The sequence below is a fragment of the Nipponia nippon genome, unplaced genomic scaffold (assembly GCF_047370975.1).
Source record: "Nipponia nippon isolate SJK-2023a ecotype South Korea unplaced genomic scaffold, ASM4737097v1 scaffold_8, whole genome shotgun sequence".
NCBI classification, from domain to species: domain Eukaryota; kingdom Metazoa; phylum Chordata; class Aves; order Pelecaniformes; family Threskiornithidae; genus Nipponia; species Nipponia nippon.
In genome coordinates, this window is record NW_028262402.1 from 9,327,393 (window position 1) to 9,347,177 (window position 19,785).

The 19,785-nt window shown below is 35.3% G+C and overlaps 1 protein-coding gene across 15 annotated transcripts in view; it reads left to right on the top strand.

The window, feature by feature from the left end:
* The window catches only part of DMXL1 (Dmx like 1), an 86,620-nt gene that overhangs the window by 19,099 nt on the left and 47,736 nt on the right, over nucleotides 1-19,785 (top strand). For 13 of the 15 annotated variants that reach the window (XM_087742656.1, XM_087742640.1, XM_087742641.1 and 10 more), the window contains 13 exons: nucleotides 162-294; nucleotides 2,279-2,345; nucleotides 5,307-5,482; nucleotides 6,986-7,175; nucleotides 8,726-8,894; nucleotides 12,267-12,479; nucleotides 13,167-13,417; nucleotides 13,516-14,200; nucleotides 14,728-14,849; nucleotides 15,361-15,450; nucleotides 15,763-15,865; nucleotides 17,978-18,094; nucleotides 19,413-19,637. In XM_087742656.1, the coding sequence (XP_087598782.1) occupies nucleotides 162-294; nucleotides 2,279-2,345; nucleotides 5,307-5,482; nucleotides 6,986-7,175; nucleotides 8,726-8,894; nucleotides 12,267-12,479; nucleotides 13,167-13,417; nucleotides 13,516-14,200; nucleotides 14,728-14,849; nucleotides 15,361-15,450; nucleotides 15,763-15,865; nucleotides 17,978-18,094; nucleotides 19,413-19,637 (2,541 nt within the window). Of the gene's footprint in view, nucleotides 1-161; nucleotides 295-2,278; nucleotides 2,346-5,306; nucleotides 5,483-6,985; nucleotides 7,176-8,725; nucleotides 8,895-12,266; nucleotides 12,480-13,166; nucleotides 13,418-13,515; nucleotides 14,201-14,727; nucleotides 14,850-15,360; nucleotides 15,451-15,762; nucleotides 15,866-17,977; nucleotides 18,095-19,412; nucleotides 19,638-19,785 lie in introns of those variants that run through there. The other 2 variants (XM_087742644.1, XM_087742655.1) reach the window with 2 other exon arrangements.

A 19,785-nucleotide genomic window follows, 5' to 3' on the forward strand; every position in this document is an offset into this window, starting at 1 on the left:
GCTATTATAGTAACTTTGCTATAGAAAAGGTGTTAAAATAATATCTGGCGTATTTTGTTCTGCAGTTTCAGCTTTGCAAAAGTGTTTTTTTCTCTCTCTTTACAGAAGTCTTTATTTTGCTACTTGTTTTGTAGTTATATTGTTATAAATATTTGCTTTAGGCACTCGTCTTTTGACTGGTTCCAGTTGTCTTCAGCTTTGGTCCAATGTTCCTTTGGAAAACCCTTCTGACAATGACAATACTGAAAGAACAGGTGTTGGACTAGGAGAATGGAGGTGTATCTGGCAATGCAAGTAAGAAACTTGTTTGAAGACAAGTAATTCCTTTTTCCTTGCTGATTCATATCTTTCAGATGAAATACTTAGTGTAGTTTAATGAAATCCTATTCTATACTGTTACTTGATAAATATTACTGATATGTGATAAATTTGAATCATATTTCCCTTGAATATGTGACATTTCTTTCTTCCTACAACATCGGTTGTAATTGTTTTTGGGGTAGTTTATGTTCTTAGGCAGTTCTTCAATTATATTGAACACTAGTAAAATACTGAGGGAAGGCTGCTATTGAGACTGTCCCAGTCGACTTTGTTCCTTGTACAAGAATTAAGGTGAAAGCTGCATAATTGAAAATTATTGTGCTTGCAGGATGGATGAAAATAAACTTCCTTCTATGTCCAATGTACTGCACCTTTCTTTTTCTCACACATCTCCCCCCTTTCACACACCTTTTCCTGTGGTTATTCTGTATATTTGGAACAGTTATGCAAAGATGGATGCATTCTGTTTTTCATGTTGATTAATCATTTTAATCTTTGTGTCTGTGTATTGATACATTCAGAAGAGTTTTAGTTTAGTACTTCAGTTATAAAACAATTGAAATTACAGTCCTTTCTGCCTTTATTGAGACACCCTTGGACCCTCATCTCTCAGCCTAGTAAGAGGAGGAGTCAGCCTGTAAATAGAATGCCATGGGTATGGCTTTAGAATCTGGGGTTGTGGTAACAGTAGTCCAGATCATACAGATACTGCTTTTCCTCTGTCCCTTCAATAATATGTTTTGCATTTGTGTCATAAACCTTACAGAAGTGTTCATAGCTCTCCACCTGGTTCCCTCTTTTAAACTCTTTTGTGGAGGAGAGAGCTGAGTGTTGTGTACTTGGCACTGGTAGGTTCTGGAAAGGGTCAACAGAACTCACTTTGTCAGTTCACCTTTTGTGCCTGTATGTCTTCTGGCATTTGTACTTCAGTTAGATTTAGAATAGGGCTTTTCTTAAGGAGAAGTTTTCAAGATAGTGATTTTGCAGTACTACCCTTTGCCAGAATAATTTTTTATGTCCAAAGGAGGCATTCCCAAATGCCTTCATAGTGGCTCTACTAGGAGAATGTTGCTTAATCCTAGGCGGAAATTGACTTTCTTTGATGCACAGCTTTTGTAATTGACTTATTGTTGTTACTGCACCCACTAAATGCATCATGTTTTTGTTGACCTGATGGTTAACTTAATCCTTCTTGAAATTAGGCCTTACAACTTGTTTATACATGTCTAATAAATTCAGGATGAAAACATACACTGTAGTTGTGCTGCACCATTAAATTCTTGTATGTTCTTGTTGCCATTAATAAGCCTGTCACTTAGGCAATAGCTCAGTGCTTCAACACCTATAAAAGAAACTCATTTATTAGTATTTCCGATAAAAGTAAAACACAGCAAAAATGAACCACATAACTAGGTTTAGATTATTTTGGTGTGGTATCTTTTATCAGTTTGACCATTAATGTAAAAACCACTTTCAGATACTTCTTAACTACACTATACTTTTTATACCTTTTTATTTTCTTGAGTTACAGCTGTAGGAAGTATGAGAAATGGAGGTGTCTTTCAGATAAGTTGGAAGATAATATGGGACAGCAGAAATCAATTTGAAATCCAAATGATTGTGAAGTGGAAGTAGAGCATATCTTCATAGAATTTAATCCGTTAGCATCTGTTAAAAAATATCCTATGATATTTTGGAATATTGGATATGGTAGTACCCTCAGCTACAGCTTTTTGGTTTTCTGTTTTTCCTGTGTGACCACAACTATGTGTTGCACACAAGTTTACCTCCTAGTTCTTCTGGACTTTGTTAAAGCTTAAGTTGTTTCACACAATACAATGGACATTTGCATATAAGAATTAAATGACTTTCATGAGTTCAAGGGGAAAAAATGTTCAGAGTTCTGAAAAAGTTCTTAAAACTTGTTTATCTATTTTTAATTGTCTTTATTTCATAGAACTGCTTCTCAAGTTTGTTTAATGAAATTCTCGCCAGATGGGGAGTTTTTTGCTACTGCTGGAAAGGTAAGCATTTTTTTCTAATTTGTTTTGTACTAATTCAGATAAGCTATTAAAGCAAACAATCAAAACAAAACCACACTTTTTTTTTTTTAAAAAAAGCTTTTCAGTGAAAAATTTCTTTTTTATATTTTTTTGCATAGTATTTCCAGTAATCACTCTATGCATCTTTACATTTTGGTAAATAAGAATTTGGGAGAAAGGTAGTTTGGGGGGGGGGAACCCAACAAATATTCACTGCTTATTATTTTAAAAATACCCATTTTTAATCAGTACCAAATTATAAGACATCAGAAAGAGTTTCAGGGAATGGGGGACATCTGTGAATGAGCTCTGTGATGGATATCCTTCTAGTGAGGAAATATATTCAGTATTTCACTATTATCGTGACACCATTAATCAAAAATAGCTCTTTAGTATCTTTTTGTGTAAATGTGTCTGTATGCCTATTTGTATACATAGAAGAGAATTCACATTCCCCTCCACAGGTGTATTTGCACATAATTAATGTCAGTGTTTGAGGCCAGTCTTACAGATTAGTTCTGTGTGCTCAGCATTGAGTGATTTATCAGCAAAAGCAATAAAACCCCTTGGCAAAATAAGCAAAAAAGTTAAAGCAAAATGTCACTGTCATGTTTTTTCACTTCCTGAAACACTAATCTTTTATTTATACTACAAAACTTGTTCTTCAGGTTTTGTAAGAGAATAATATCCTAACAAGTCAAAGCAGAAGAAATCAAGAAAATGTAGAGGATCCAGTGAAAAAGTGTAACAAATCCATACAAGAATTTATATTGCTTGTTAAGGGACGTGAGATGAGTAGTTGTTTTCTGCAAATAATAGTGTTGTCTTTATTTGAGGGGAAAGTCGCATTAACACTGGTCAGAAAGTTCTGGTAAGAATGTCCAGATCCATCTTGTGAGAATTTATGGGATTATCAAAGTAGATGGGGGGGGGAGTTTTCAGATTACTGTTTTTAAAAAAGACACAGAAAATTTAACAGTATAAGCAGTTTTAACACAGATTGACAGATGCAGGTGGGCATAAAGTTTGTGCTACCAACTAAAGAACCTAGCACAGACTGCAGAATTATTAAAAAGGAAGCAAAATGCTAGTATGTAAGGTTAATTGGGACAATGCAATTGCTGAGATTAGTGAAAACCTAGTTTAGGTGTCACAGAATCCAGAGCAGTATTAGCCTGACAGAACGAGTTTCAGACTTAAGAATGACAGACAATTGTGCAGTTTGGTCTAGTCTGTCTCAGAAGCATGAATGAAAAATTAGTATGTACACATAAAGATTGGTTAGAACAGTGTTTGATTTGGTAGCAATATGTGGAACTTCGCTTTTGCTGTTTGGATTGTAATGTCCCTTAATACATGCTCAAAGCACAAAGATTCAAGGACGGTTCAGTCTGCAAATAAGTCTTGCTTTTGAAAGGTAGTTGTCATGCATATTTTTGTGATCAGTTGTATGCATCAAGAACAGATGAGTAACACACGTTTTGCTTAGTTATAAGTGTTTGGTTTTTGCTCTAAAGCTTGCCATTTCAGATCATTATGCTTGCTTAGAAGACTAACTTTGAAGGCATTTGCTATCTTTAAGGAAGAGACAAAGATGTAACAAATCTATAAAATAATCTAGATTTCTTTTTCTAGATAAACTATATTTCAGTTGACTAGTTTCCAACATGTGAAGTGAAATACTAGACTTTCTCGATGATAACCTATATTCCGTATAATAACAAAGTCACAAGTTCTCATGTTCCATTCCTGTTTTGCTTATTTGGAATGTCATATTGCTTGCTATATGTTCTGTGATGTCTTTAGCCATTTACTGGCTGAAAGGAGAGTTATTGCAGTCATATTTAAGATAACTATTACTTTTTAATTTTTCGAGTACAGGTTTTATAAAAAGAAAGTTTTTTGTCATTGTTGGTAATATATACTAGATGTATTTCATTGTATTTTTTTGGATGGGTAGGCATTAATATTTATTTTAAAAGTCAAGTTTTAATAGGTTCTAATGTTATAATATGATTGAATTGTGGAAAAATAAATTAATCTGGAAATAGCTTCTGAAGGGGTAATATCCTTGCAGAGTTTTTGATTGGAGTATCTTATGTCCTGATGTGTTATCTTACATTATAAACTCATGCAAAGCACAATTACTAAATAAATAGGAATAAGTAGGAAAAATTACTAAGTAGGAAAATTAATAACAGATTGTTTGCCATAAATTACTAAGTTAATTACCTGCCTGCAGAATCTTTAAAATGCATCTTAGTTTCTGTGTTGTCTTTGTTTAATTTTTTATGAGAGGGGATGCTGGTCAGCAAAACAACTTGCCCTGCCCCCATCAGGGTCATGTTAAGCATACCCAGGTTAATATAATCTTTCAGTACCATTCATATTTAATAGTTGATCAACAATTTGTGAATCTAGGTCCAGATTAATTTATCTAGTCCTTTAAGGCATAAAGGACAAGGACACTAGGAACATGATTTTTTCAGCTTATGTATGTGTATATCTAAGAAAAACAGGCTGAGCAGTACTGAGCTTGATTTTTGAGATGTCATCTTTGACCTTTGTTTGTATTCCTAGCATTTAAATTTGTGTGTGCAGGTTTTGGGGGTTTTCTGTCAGAGGACAATAAGTTGTATTAACATTTGAATACCAGCTCAAGCCTGTACAGCTTGCAATTTTGTGGTTAAAAACTGGCAGCTAATCAGAAGGAGCAAAATTAAATCCAAGTTAGTAATGGCAACAGAGATTAAACAGAAGCTCTGCTACCATGTTTTCTTTATGATCAGGTTTTGAAGTTCTATTTACTGAACTGACTTTCTGCCATCAAAAAATTATTTTACTTAAAAGAAAAATGAAAACACAGGATACATACCCAGAAGTACTTGAAGTGCATCATATTCTTATGCAAGATAGTCTTATTTCTCTTTGTTCTTCCCCCAGGATGATTGCCTTGTGAAAGTATGGTACAATACAGACAGCTGGCGATCAGCCATAACACCACCTGGCGCAAGTCCAGAAAAACAAGCAGAAGTAGTTGATTTTTCATTTGTCTATTTGGCTCATCCTCGGTCAGTAAACGCATTTTCATGGAGGAAGACCAGTAAATTCATGCCACGGTCAGTAATTCTGATAACCTGAGGTTTGTAAATTGCACAAAAAACCCCCAAACTGTGTAGTCTTCCCAGCTCTACAGTCAACAGTCACACAAGTTGTTCAGTTTATTATTATTTCAGTTAATAATTGAGTTTACACATCTTGTATATTGTTCGTGTGTGTTCGTATAATTCCTACACACTGAAGTTCTTGAGAGGATGGTAAGCATCCTCCTACCCGAGAAGGAACTGGAAAGATAGAAGGGGAGTCCCACAGACTGGCTTAGAGATTGGACTAAATATAAAATCAGCTGTTGAAAAATTACATCCCTTTGCATCTTTTTGATTGCACTGTCTTAAATGACCATTCATGCATTTGGTCCCAGCCTGTTGCTCTCTTTCTATCCTAATGGAATCAGAGCAATTCAAAAGTCCTGTCACTTTAGGTTGTCTTTGTCCAACATTCAAGTACTTCCATGTCTTTTTAATTTATTTCTCTACCTAGTACAGAACTAAACCTCTGTCAGAAACAGTATCTGGAAATTAAATCGAAATGATCATTTGGAAGTGGTAATCTGGGTTTGATTTGTGTGTGTGTGTGTTCTGATGATTCCTAAATGACTAGTCCCTAGTTTTCACCAGTAATTGCAATCTCAAACTGAAGTAACATTAGCAATTTTGTGCCCTGCAACCATCTTTTTGCCATATTATTCGAAATAGTAGCCATTTGAATTCTGCATACCTTTGTGTGTTTGAGCAAGTTTATGCTGTCTTTTATACCAACCTTTAAGTAGAAGAATCTTCATAAAGCTATTACTGTAGTCCTTAAATCAGTTTTGAAAATCCACCTACTCCTTGATGCCTAAGGAAGTTTGCTGCTGGACAGTCCAGTCAGATGATCCATATAGTTTTTGAGTCTTAGCTAACACTAAATTCTGAAATTACATGAACTGGAAACCTGATGATCTTCATAGTTTTACTTCAATGCCTAGTTTAGGTTAATTAATTTTTTGTATATATGTGTAACACAAATTGCATTTGGAAAAATAGTAATTAAGAAAAGTTAGTAGTTTGAAATTGGCTGTTGTATTCTTGGTATTACCTTGGTTTCTCTGTTTGGGATATATAATTTTCTAAGTGCTAATAGCAGTAAGATCTTGGGAATTGAGAACAGGTATCCAGAATATGATTAGGTTTTTTTGTGAAGGACTTTAAAAAGAAAAACATAGGTTTTGCTGTTCCAGCTGTGACTAATTCTGTAAATTGAAATCCATGATTTGGTGTTGCACAGATGTGTAATGAAGTTTGAGGTAGTTCATATTCAGATACTTGAACAGGTATGAAAGCCTTTCATACATCATTTGTTTTCCGAATAAAGTATTAGTGAGTTTTTCTTTCCTTAGCATCTTTAAGTTACTTGGTGCAATTCTGAAAACTGATAATGGAAAATTGTTTGCTACTGTTGCTTTATTTTGATGCTATGTCATAGTAAGCAGCTTCTTCACACCTTAAATTTTCTTTCATTAGGGGTGCTGTCTGCAATGTACTCCTGACTTGCTGTAAGGATAATGTTTGTCGTCTCTGGGCAGAGACTTTGTTACCCAATGACAGTCTGTTGTATGGTGGAGGATACAATAATTGGAGTGAAGCGGTGAACTTCACAAATAACTTCAAGAGAAATATTTCAAGTAAGGAAAAAGTGCAAAATGCTTTAGAGGTAAGAAGTGAAATTGAACAGTGAGAATAAACACGTGTACACACGCGTAATTTGAGACAGGATTGTAATTAGGAGCTCGAACATGTATCATAAGCTGAAATCCTTTATACCATAGATGTGCATAAAATATTACAAAAGAGTGGATTTACTTTAAATCTTCCTTAGGAAGGCTAAGCTGACAGCTGTCTTACCAAGCTTTCACATTAGAAGACACACTGTCGTTACATCACTACTGCCTGTTTTGCTCTGGTGACTAAAGCAAAGTGCTTTGCAGTATCTAGTTCAAAGGGCTAGGAACAGTATAGAGCACATATTGTACACAGAATATGTGACACTCACTAATGATGCTGCCTTAAAATGTAAGGGGGCTCACTTTTTACCTCTGAAGTTGGGATGTTGTCTGGCTTCTGCAACTGGAAAAACAGTGGTAATATGGAGGGAAGAAAGATAGCCTTTGTTGCCTTTCTGCTGTAGTCCTCAGGTAGAGCAGACTGCTCGTAAGCTGTATCTCTGAGGCAAATGATCCTTACCAGATAGTGTTTTCTAACCAATGGGAAGCAGGGGGAAGGTGAAGCATTAGTGGTCTTTTACAAAGCTATGTAGAGAGTATGTGGATATTGTGCTCTTATCTTAATGGACTGATGGATTTAAGATGATCATGGTGCTTTCTTAGCACATGTGGCACAGATGAAAAATATGACAGGCTGAAAGGCACAACACAGCAAAGAAAAAAATTCAAAGGGGGGAGGGGAAAAGAAGTTGGAGACAGTTCCGTGTTCCTATTGAAAATAAGAGGCAACATTAGAGATCAGAAATAACAATTAAATAAAAATTGGGAGAAAACTCTTTTACAGGAGCATGCTGGTAATATGCAAAGGATAGCAAGTGAAAAGGAATGCCAAGAGTGTAATACCATCCTTAATACAAATCATGTACCACCTTGTACCTTTTGGTGTCTATATAGATAGCTACAGCACAATGGCCGTGAACTGTGCAGTATGTGGAGTGAGACTTCTTAATACTGGCATAGTTAATCTTAACAATTGAATATTACTTTTCCCTTGGAAACATCTATTTGCATAAAAGAGGGAAGGCCTTAAAACTCATTGGGCCATTATGATGGGAGTGGAAGTACTGATCCAATCAGATCCGAAGTACTGATCCAGTTTTTCAGTCTCTGAAATGAAATTATGCAGATTTCCTGCTTTTTTGTTCAGAATCTTGAATAAGCATGATATACCTTTATGAAACACAATAGTATTTTCTGTTTAAGTATAAAAACTGTATGAGCATTTTCTGCATACTGAAATGTGAAGCAGTTACTATGTCAAGGTACTGTGTGGGCCTTCATAAATTAGTCTGAAGGCACTGGTATCTCTACTGCAGACACAACCTGAACAGCGTAGTTTTTGCAAGAAACTCCACTGATAATTTCAAGTAGCTTTTAAACTGAAAAATTTCCTTCACTAGTATCTAGAAAACCACTTACAGATGAAATATGATTTTTCTTTTTGAAAGGAATTAAAAATGACACCTTATTCTTCATGCAGTTAAACCTGAGGCACTTCCGACGAGGAAGGAGGAGGTCGGGTGCTGTTGTAGCACATACTGGATATGCTCCACATCAGCAAGATCCCCATGAAGTTCACAGGAACATCCCTCCTCATGCAAATGCACTTTGTCACTTCCATATTGCTGCCAGTATCAATCCAGCCACAGGTAAGAAGTGTGGTAAATCCTTGCTACAGGGTGAGCTACAATTTCGGTTAGGTTTGTGTTGTCTCTGTAAGCTTAACTGGCTCAGATGTGTTTGTACAGTATTTACATGATCATGCAACATCACTAGCATGTTGGTTTCATTTAAGTCATGGAAGAACCTTCTTCTACAGTCATGAAATCATTTGAATAGATTTTCTCTACAGTAATCCTGTCTTTCATTTTTGGTCATCTTTTAACTGAGATTCACAGTGGTCTGAAATGCAGGAGGCTAAGTATTTGTAACTGGAGTTACAAATTTGCTGGGAATTGTGTATGATATTGGGAGCACACTGATAAATCAAAAATTTCTAGGCTTCTGAAAATGAGTACCTGACACTAAGTGTCTGAAGTAACCACACATCACTGTACTTTGGCCTCTGAACCAAGCAAAACACGCCTTCATCTTGTGTTCCATAAACTTTACTATTCTCTTGCACTCAAGCAATATGTTGATAGGCATTAAGGAAAATCCCCTATAGTCACCAATATTTCTGTCTTCATAATCGTTTGTGTATGCTGAAAATGAAGTGCATGTCTGCTCATTGAAAAACTGAATAGAAATGCAATATTGAATGGCCTTTCATTAAGGTTTTATTGCTATGATGTGACTTCCTGTGTCTAGACTTAATGAGCAAACATATTATGTAATCCTTTTCTTAAACTAGTAAGCTCTGTCTTACAAATAGTATTTTTAAATTGTTTTTTGTTCCTCCTGACCATTGTTTGAAAGGCCAATTTTGACCTAAAGACATTCATGAGTAGTTCCTGTTTGTAGCTGTACAGTCTTTGGTATGATTATAAAGAACTATTGGCTTCCATTACCATTGCTGGGCTAAGCAAGCTATAAAAGCTTTCTCCTGTAAGATTAGAGTTAGTCTTCACCTTTTTTGGTATTGGTTCATGTTTCTTTTAACAGATATGGCCGGAATCACATCCAGCCTACTAAAAGGGAACTTTTTGCAGTTTTGTGCTGTGCCATCAATGCTATCCTATTTCTACAGGAAATGTCTCCAGTCATTACATATGTTACTACCCAATGTCATAAAGGAAAATTTCTCCAAAGCTTCTTGGAAATGTGTAGTTCACCTCTCCGCATTTCTGCGTGTTCAGATTGCCCGGGGAACTAGCTAACCTTTTCATGTGGCTAGCACATAATCTTTCACTATCTTTTTTGTGTCTACTCTTAATGCACTTATTTCCTTGTTTATTTATACATAATAACTAAGTAAACTTTAAGTTCACTTTTAATAGTCTTTGCAATATAAATGTGCCCAACAGCAAACTCACAGAATGGGAATAAAAATAATTTTGGAAACAAACGATAAAAGATTTTCCTATATGTCTAACACTTTGGTCTTTTTAATCTTGTATTCCTTCTATGTTATCTGTATTAATGTTATCTATCTTAATACTGTGTTTTGGATCACTTGGTCTTTAACTCAGTAGTTTGGAGGATAATGGGTTGTTCTTTAATGCAGAACCTCCGTTCGAAGTAACTTTCACATCTTAAATCTTAATTTGAAGAAATACCTGTTCTCCCTCACAGTCAAGTCCTTAAGTACCTCAGTCTAACCAGATTCTCTAGGTAGTCCTTTTAGTTTGCCCTTTTGAAATTAAATTTTATCTGAAAACCTAATTGTATTTTCTTTCACTTAATTTAAACCAAATTGGTTTATGATCTCTCACTTGAAAATTTGCCCTTAGTACAGCATTCAGAGTACTTGATAAAAACTAAGGCCAAAGCAGCTTTATCTCTAGTTCACTTCACTTTTTGAAGAATGCTGTCATATAGAAGAATAAATGCCTTTTCAATTTTTATTGTATTTGTGTTCTGTTGTTAATTTTGAAATGCATTTTCCTGTAGCAACAAAATCCTTGAGACCTTTTTTTATACTTGACTGTTATTTAAAGTGGTATGCAGCCTGGGTGGAGTTCAGCGAAAGGAATAAGCAGTGGTTGCTGGGACAAAATTATCTCTAGGCAAATCCTGGGAAAGTTATTGAATCCAAACACCCTAGAAGTTTTCTGGAAAGAGTGAATGTGATTTATGAAGCAAATAGAAATTCACTAAGGATTTTGTCCAGAGCTGAGCATCAGTTAGAAGTTGGTAGTTTCATGGCAGGAGAATGGGGGGAAAAGTTATTTCTTTAGCAATCTTTTGATATATCCTCAAAGTACATAGATTTATATTCTAATCTGAAAAGTCATCTTTCCAGTTCACCACCTTATTCACGTTTACTGTAGTTTCGTTTTCCAAAGAGAGGTCAACAGAATTCTTCCTTCAAAGTTCTGTTTTTGCCAAATGTATTACGATATTTGTAAAACTGGCGTTAATTGGCCTTTTTAGGAAAACATTGTATTTCTTAAATACTCTGCGTTCTTCTTGCCCCCCTCCCACCAACAAAACTGCTGGTAGTCATGGTGGCCCTTTCTTCTATCTCTGTGCTCTCAGTTACCGTTTTCTTAGGCTAGACTGGAGGGTAAGTAATTCAAAGCCATCACTGGCTTTGAAAAAAACACCAGAATTTGAGTAAAAAGTATTTTGCCTCCCAGGGCATTGAATTTAAGTAATGCTGCATAAACAGGGAGCAGGAGATGAGAATATATATGGAGACTTCTAGGTGGGAATTAAATGCAGGTTGAGCTTTTAGCATGTTGCTGTATGGTCCATTTGAGGAGATTACAGTAAATCACCTAGCTGCTTTTTAGCCACACTTCATTTAGATGATGTTACTCTGAAGCAGTCTGATGTTTGCTTCTGTTGCTTACATTGTGATTATTGCTGTATTTTGTACAGCCACCTGGGGCAGCAAGTAGCATCCTAGGGCAATGTAAAATAATAATGGAATCTATAGGAATCAGAAATCCTGGCTTTATGTGATGTTGTTACAAAGTCACTGTACTAGTGTTTGCTAGTGTAAGCCCTGCCGTAAGTGGTACTTGATTACAGTGTATACCTACTGCAGCCTCCATTGTGGACTAAATGTTGGGAAACTATGCTTAAATTATTTGGTTTGTACTGAGCTGTAGTAGTAAAAGACAAGGTAAGTTAACCTGTATGGACAGAGTTACATCATGAAGATGTAACAGTCTAGGGCCATACTGTAATCCTAATGTAAGCATACCCAAGAGCCTCCTGTGGAGCATCTGTTGTTGTAGCAGTCAAGCAATTTACTAGTGAAAGTAGATGATGTTGGTGAAGTGAATGACAAGTGGCAATACACTTAGTGTATTTTTTTCATGACAGAGTTTCTGCTTAAAAAAAATTTCTCTAAAATTCTTTTTTGACCAAACTGCTTGGTTTTCAAAAATGTCAACATCTTTTTCTTATAGATATTCCTCTACTTCCTTCTATCACATCTCTGAGTCTTGGTGAAAATGAAGAAAAAAGTGGACCTTTTGTTGTGCACTGGCTAAACAATAAAGAACTTCATTTTACCTTATCCATGGAAGTATTTTTGCAACAACTTAAGAAGAGTTTTGAACATCATTCTCCTGAGACTAATACTGAGGAATCTAATCAAATGGATGGTAGATCAGAAGAAGGTAAAAGTCTTATCATAGACAAATGGCTTTCATTTTACAAAGTAATTTGGAATGTTCTTTCATGTGAAGTAAGAGGTGGGTAAATTGACATGTAAGGATACAGACAGATTACGGTAGCATTTCTGCGCATTTTCTTCCCTTACTCTGGAAGTACCTGTATCCTGAAATGCTGAATTTGTTTATGGTTGTTCCAGAGATTTTGAGTTAGTTATGCTGAAAACTGTGTTACTTAAGCTGATCTGGAGACCTTTGCATGAAAGTGTGTTATTTTAACATGTTTAAGGAACCAGGTGCAACCTTAGAATTAACTTTCTTTCTTTTAATATTAATGTACACCTAATTTAAATAGCTTTATTTTATATATAATATAGTCAATTAATTTACATATATACAGTTTGGCAATGACTGCTTTTGTTCTGCCTATGCATGCAAAAATGTATATAAAATGGGGAAGAATAAAAATATTTCAAATTAATGTGCAATATAAACTATTTTGGTTTGTTAGTCATTGACTGAGGTCCACTAGAGGATTTCTCATTCAAGTTTTCATTATTTTGAATTTGTGCTTATATGAGTAGTTTACAAAAGGCCTGAAAGGTGCTTCAATGCCTGAATAACACTGCTTGCTGCTATACTTCTGCTTTTGAATATAATATATATATATATATATATCTGTGTGTGTTCTAGAAGTTGATGAAAATGGAGATGAACAAAAAGGAAACCAAGAAAAGAAGGAAGTGGGGGATGAGAAAACTCCAAATTCAAGCCTTGTTCCTTTATCTTCTGCTATTATTGATCATGAAATTGAAGTACTACTTTCTGAATGGAGTAAAAATGCTGACATGCTATTCAGTATACATCCTATGGATGGTTCACTGCTGGTGTGGCATGTGGACTGGCTTGATGAATACCAGCCTGGCATGTTTCGTCAGGTGCAGGTACTTTATTTTTTCTGGATTATGCATTGTTATTCCGTGAGAAGTATTATGAAAAAATAACTTTAATACTTATTCTTTCTCCCTTCTTAAAATTTCAGGTGTCATTTGTCTCAAGAATTCCTGTTGCATTTCCGACGGGTGATGCAAACTCTCTTTGCAGAAGTATAGTGATGTATGCTTGTACCAAAAATGTTGACTTAGCTATTCAACAAGGCAAACAAAAACCTCCTGGCCTTACACGTTCTTCATCTATGCTTATCTCTTCTGGACACAGTAAATCAACCAACAGTTTAAAACTAAGTATCTTCACACCCAATGTTATGATGATTTCCAAACATGCAGATGGGTCATTGAACCAGTGGCTAGTGAGTTTTGCTGAGGAATCTGCTTTTTCAACCGTACTCAGTATTTCACATAAATCCCGATATTGTGGTCATCGTTTTCATCTTAATGACTTGGCTTGCCACTCAGTATTACCACTGCTGCTTACAACCTCACATCACAATGCTCTAATTTCACCAGATGTTGAGAGCGCAAAACAGGCAAATGATTCTTTAAAGTCTCAAGAGTCACCAGTAAGACTTCAGAGTAGAGGCAATGCAGATGTAACATCCCAGGATCCCAATGCAGTTTACAGTGAACTTATTCTTTGGAGAGTTGACCCTGTTGGGCCTTTGTCCTTTTCTGGTGGAGTTTCTGAACTTGCTCGGATCAATTCTCTTCATGTTTCGGCTTTTTCTAATGTTGCATGGCTGCCCACACTTATACCTAGCTATTGCCTTGGTGAGTTTGGTTTCCTGATTTGTGAAGTGTTCTAGAATAAAAGTAATATAACCTAATAATGCTATTAAATGGATAATGTAGATGTACTTGAATGCATTGGAAAAAATGTTAAGCGTGGGTCCTTTATTTCACAAATTTCCAAGCTGCTCATACGTGGAAATTATTTATTCCTGTGTAAAGAATTGCGGGGTTCTTCTGCCTTCTTTTATGTATTTCATATTTTAGAAGCTAGTGCAGTAGGGTTCTTAGATGCTAGTGCGTACTTCAGAGTGCATTGAACACTTTAAGCAGAGGTAGATTTTGCTCTGGTTTGCAAATGGGATTCTCGTTTCCTTTCGTGTACTTTGATTGGGTTGCTGAGTGCAGCATTAAACTTTGTAGTTCTTGCTTGTGAACAGAAATTAACAAGAGAGAATTTTTCTTATGCTATATTGTTTTCTTTCATAACTTCAAAATTGCCTCTTACAAAAAAAGGGAGCAAGTTGGTGTTTGAATATTTGAGCACTTTCTGCATTCTTATTTTTCAGGTGCATACTGTAATTCTCCAAGTGCCTGCTTTGTGGCCAGTGATGGACAGCATTTGAGATTATATCAGGCTGTAATAGATGCAAAGAAACTTTTGTGTGAGCTTTCCAATCCAGAAATTTCTGTAAGTGAAAAGCTGTCTCAAGTTTTTGCAGGTTGGAACTTCATTCAGTAGCTCTAGTTTCAGACATGTTCGTAACTAAGCTGGTTGCTGAGGATTTCACATTGTAGCCATACTGTGTTCCATTTAATCTCAGACTCTGCATATTGAGGCAGGTCAATGTTTGTTTGGGAAATACCTCTGTAACACATTACAAGGAGTAATAACAGAGCAACAAACTGTGTGCGTTGTCCATCCTAAGGAAAAGTTGAGATGACAATGCAGCTTGGGGAAAGGACAATAAACTGCTGAATGCAAGGCTTTCCAGATGAGAGATGCAGGTTCCTGTCACCTTTCAGCCATCGAAAACAATGTGGCTCTTGATAAAACTGTGTTCTTGGTGAATTTCAACCAGTGTATATTTAATGCTTTAGTTAACATTTCCTTAGTGATGTTGCACCTACCTAGAAGGCTGTGCCACAGAAATACACAAAACTGAGTTAACAAGATCATCTCCCTGACTCTTTTTAAACAGAAATATGTTGGTGAAGTTTTTAACATCATAAGTCAGCAATCTACGGCTCGTCCAGGATGTATCATTGAACTGGATGCTATCACAGAGCTTGTAAGACCTTTCTCTGTACTCATTTTATACCATAATTAGCTTGTTTAAAAAGTGTTAATAATAAGGCTATACCTGTAGCTCTCCATTGGATAAAGATGAGGTATTTAAAGACTAATTCTAGCATACACTTGCTTTTGGTTTCATAGTACCTGTAAATGAAAAAAATGTGAGTAATGAAGGTGCATTTTCTTGAGAAATCTTTCACTGATGTGTGTAACTTAACAATCAAGTTAAAAGCTCCCATGTTAGAGAGCAATCTTAAACAGTATGCTCCATGATGTTCACTTCTTGTGTGTGTTTTTGCTTTCTTAGCATGGCAGGAAAACACAGTTATTCCATGTTTTTCAAGAAGACTTCATTTTAAATAACCAGGAGAAGGGAATACCTGAAAAGAAGAACAATTTATCAGACTCTGGTAAAGAAATTTTTTTCATAGAACATTGAAGACAAAATATTATATTTTTTTTCCACAGTGGAAAAAGAACATGTTATATATATAGCTTTTAGCATTTTAAGGTCAAATACCTTACTCTATTTGAGATCTGTATATACCAAAGAAAATCTAATCTAATGAAACTTGGGTGTTTCACTTCCTTTAAGAGTAGTGCGCAACCAAATTTAGACAAAGTAGCTTAAATCATGATATACCGATCAGGTACTGTATTAAGCATTCCATTGCTGATACCTTTCTTACATGAGGGGGAAAGGGTTTTAAATGTAGAGCCTGTAGCTGTAGGGTATGACATAGACAAAGCTTACTTGGGACCTTTCATGATGGATGTTCATCCTTTACATCAGCTAAATACTGCTCCTCAGGCCTCGTGTTGTATAATAAATGACAGGCCAAACGAGTCTGCCAAAACACAACTATAAAATACAATATTGTGAGTAGTGTGTGGATTTGTAGGTCTTAGGGCGGATGTGAATTGCTCTGGAATAAATGATCAGTTTTCCTTGGTGGAGTGGGTGAGTAGTTGTGTTATATAGGCATCTTAATTTTGTTTTGCTCTGTTCCGTTAAAATAATGTGGAAAAAAAGGATCAGAGTAAATGTTGTGATATTAAGTCATCTGCAGTGGTAAAGAGAATGCTGAATAAAAAGCAAAGTTGTGGAGCAGTGTAAAAATGTCGCATAATAGCTCGATACACAAAATTTATTTTTCTTAGAAGAAAAGGGAGACACCTAGGGAAGTATTACCCGAACTGTATATACATAATGATCAATTCTGAATTAGCTGTTTCTAGTCAAGAAAGAGATTTGGAGTAATGAAGATTATCTATGCAAATGTCAACCCAACTTTCAGCAGAGGTCACAAAATGCAAACGGGTTTTTGAAAATGAGGAAGAAAATAGAGAACAAAAAGAACTGTTACTCTACAGCATAAATTTGTTGTAAGTTTGCATCTTGAGCATGGTATACAGAAAGGACTTTAAAAGAAACATGGAATACTTGATCTTAGAAAAGGGCAACTGTATACATCTGTATGTGTTTTGAAGGTCTATATGGATTGCTGCTATGTAAGAAATTGGACTAAGTGGACCCTTTGAAAAACTGTGAATTAGAAGTGTATCATTCACATACATTCTAATTTGAAAGTATTTTCTAGTACTTTAAAGCTCTTTAGTTTTTTAAAAAAACACTATTTCCTCTTCAATAAAACATGTAAGTATTTAGCATATATTATTTTTAAAAAGAGAACAAATTCGCTTGTGTTTTTCTACAGTACCATAAATAACCCAATGTCAAGCCCACAGGGCAAATACAGCTTATTCTTGATCATGTTTTATGTAGATGCACACCTAAAGAAGGGTCGGAGGAATCATGGAGGAAAGATGGGCACTAAACTAACTATTCCTTCTTGGTTGTAATGGGTTTATTTTGGTGCTAAGGAAGAAAAATGGCTGCGTGCACCCTCCAGAAATGGGCTCCTACTGATGTTGTCTTTTCTTGGGGTGAAAATATAGCAAATAATTTCTTAGGAAGAAACGTTGTACCTCTTGTGCATTCCAGACTATACAGGTGGTCTGTCTGGGTTGTGATGGATGAGCCTATCCATTAGACCAGGCTATGACTTTCCCAACTGTTGGCGTGGCATTTCTTCTCTAGATGTAACTTGCATACCTTTTATACATTAAAGGCCAAACCTCTGTCTAGCTCACTGGCTTAACCGTTAAAGTTGCCAGTAATGGGTAGCTAAGAAACTGTAAGACACAAGCACGTAGAAGACAAAGGTGTAGAGCTGAGAGTATATTCTGGGATTTAACTTTAAACACAGTAAATTCAGGCAAATATTTTGTCCTCTCTAAAAGAAAACACTGATAGTTCTTCATGTGTGTACCTATAATTGTAGTGGTTACTGCTTGTGATAAAATACTGAGAAAACTAATATAACAGAGTCGGATGTAGTCACTGTTGCATTTCAGTATTAGTTCACGATAGCTTAATATGTTTATTTGCTAGCCAGCAAAATTTAGTTCTGCTTTTAGGTGCCTAACCCCTAAGATCTTCCTGTTCTGAATTTCATCAGGAAACAAGCACAATGGATTCTCTGAAAAATTCTACTTAATAGTAATAGAGTATACTCAAAACCATTCATTACTACATATGTGGCATTTACATTTGAAGTCAATTCCAGTCTCAGTAGGTAAGCCCTCTTTCTTGTAGTTTTCTGTTTTTTTAAAAAAAAGTCACTATCTTGTGAATATATCTGCTATTCAGTATATTCTAAATTGTATTTCAGCTTTTTGAGAAGAATCTGCAATTCTATTACCAGCTTTCACCACAACCCTTTCTTTCTTGATTACTTCTTAATGTTCAGAATGTTGAAGCTTTTGAGTTCAGCCTGAGCCCAAAGTTTGGTATTTTTTGTGCATTCTAAGGGAAAAAATATATATCTGGTTTTAATACAGTGTAACAGTTCAGATGTTTTGCTTCTTAGAAGACTTTGTTCTGCAATTTTTGAGTTTACACATAAGTTCTAAATTGGACCGTAGTCTGAAGCACCTAAACATCAGAGCTACAATTACAATTATGAACAATTCTGAAGTTCTGAAATCTGCTAGTTCTCTTTCAGGCTACCAAACTACCTCAAAAAGTATAAAACTTTTTAAATAAGCTAAGATATATTTCAGTAGTTTTCTTTTAACATTTAAAGACTTTAAGAAAACATATATCTGGCATTTACTACATACCAGAGGAATCTGTTATAATGCATGTTTCTGTCATTTAAACCAAATTGGTATTTGTCTTACAGTTGCTTTCAAAGGCAGAATTTCTTCAGTTATTTTAAGTATTATTGCTATTAGTTTGAGTTCATGAGAAGACTAAAGATCCAAAATTTTTGATCTACTTGTATGATTAGGACATTGCTAATAAGGCTTTTCAACCAACCTGTTGTCAATCTTCATGTTCCAAATCCATCAAATTCATACTTCAGCTGCTGAGTTTTATTAAAAAAAACAAAAAACAAAAAAAAAACCAAAACAAACCCAAAGCACTTGTATCACATAATCTCGGAGATCCTACATATTAGGGAAATATTAACAAAACTTTTCTGAAAAATACCTTTCCCCAATTTGTAAGGCAAGACATGGAGATCTTAATTTAATTTTCTCTAGCTGCAGGTATTTTGTGCTTCATGAAGCGTTAATTTCCATGGATAACCACATACATACCTCTTTCATCTGCAGTTTTGGTGTTTCTGGTTACAGTTTGATTGTTCTAAGTCTGAACTGTTTAAAGCTGTAACTTCTCAGCAGTTCTAGAATTTCAGAAGTATTTAATCTGAGATGTGCTAGCATTTCTTTTTAAATCTGAATTTGGGAATGCATTTCATTAAAATGAAAGTAAAACTTTAAGTCATGTTTTATCTGTCTTTTTGCAACTTCTGAGGTGAGTAAAATTAATTCTTAGGTTAAAAGAAATCATTGACTCTTTTAAATTAACAATGCCAACTTTTTTAGATGAAAAGGTAGATTCAAATACACCTGAAGCAGCAACACAAACAGAAGAATTGTATTCTTCACCAGATCCAGAGAAGATCCAATCACCTTTCACTCAAAAGTATCAGGCCTGTAGAGCCAATCTTCAGAGCACCAGCTGGCTTACTCTGTCTTCCAAAATGGTGTATAGCCAAGAGTTGCATTTGCCAGAAGGAGTAGAGATAATAAGTGTAAAGCCATCAGCAGGTTTGTAAATTTTTTAAAGAATAAAATAAGGAATCCTTGCCTTTCTGACTTTGGTCTTAAAATAGAAACAAAGTAATAGTAAGTTTGGTATTTGTTTTTAAAATTAAAATGCCTGTAGGTGGATCCAAAAGGTTTGCTAAAACTTGCT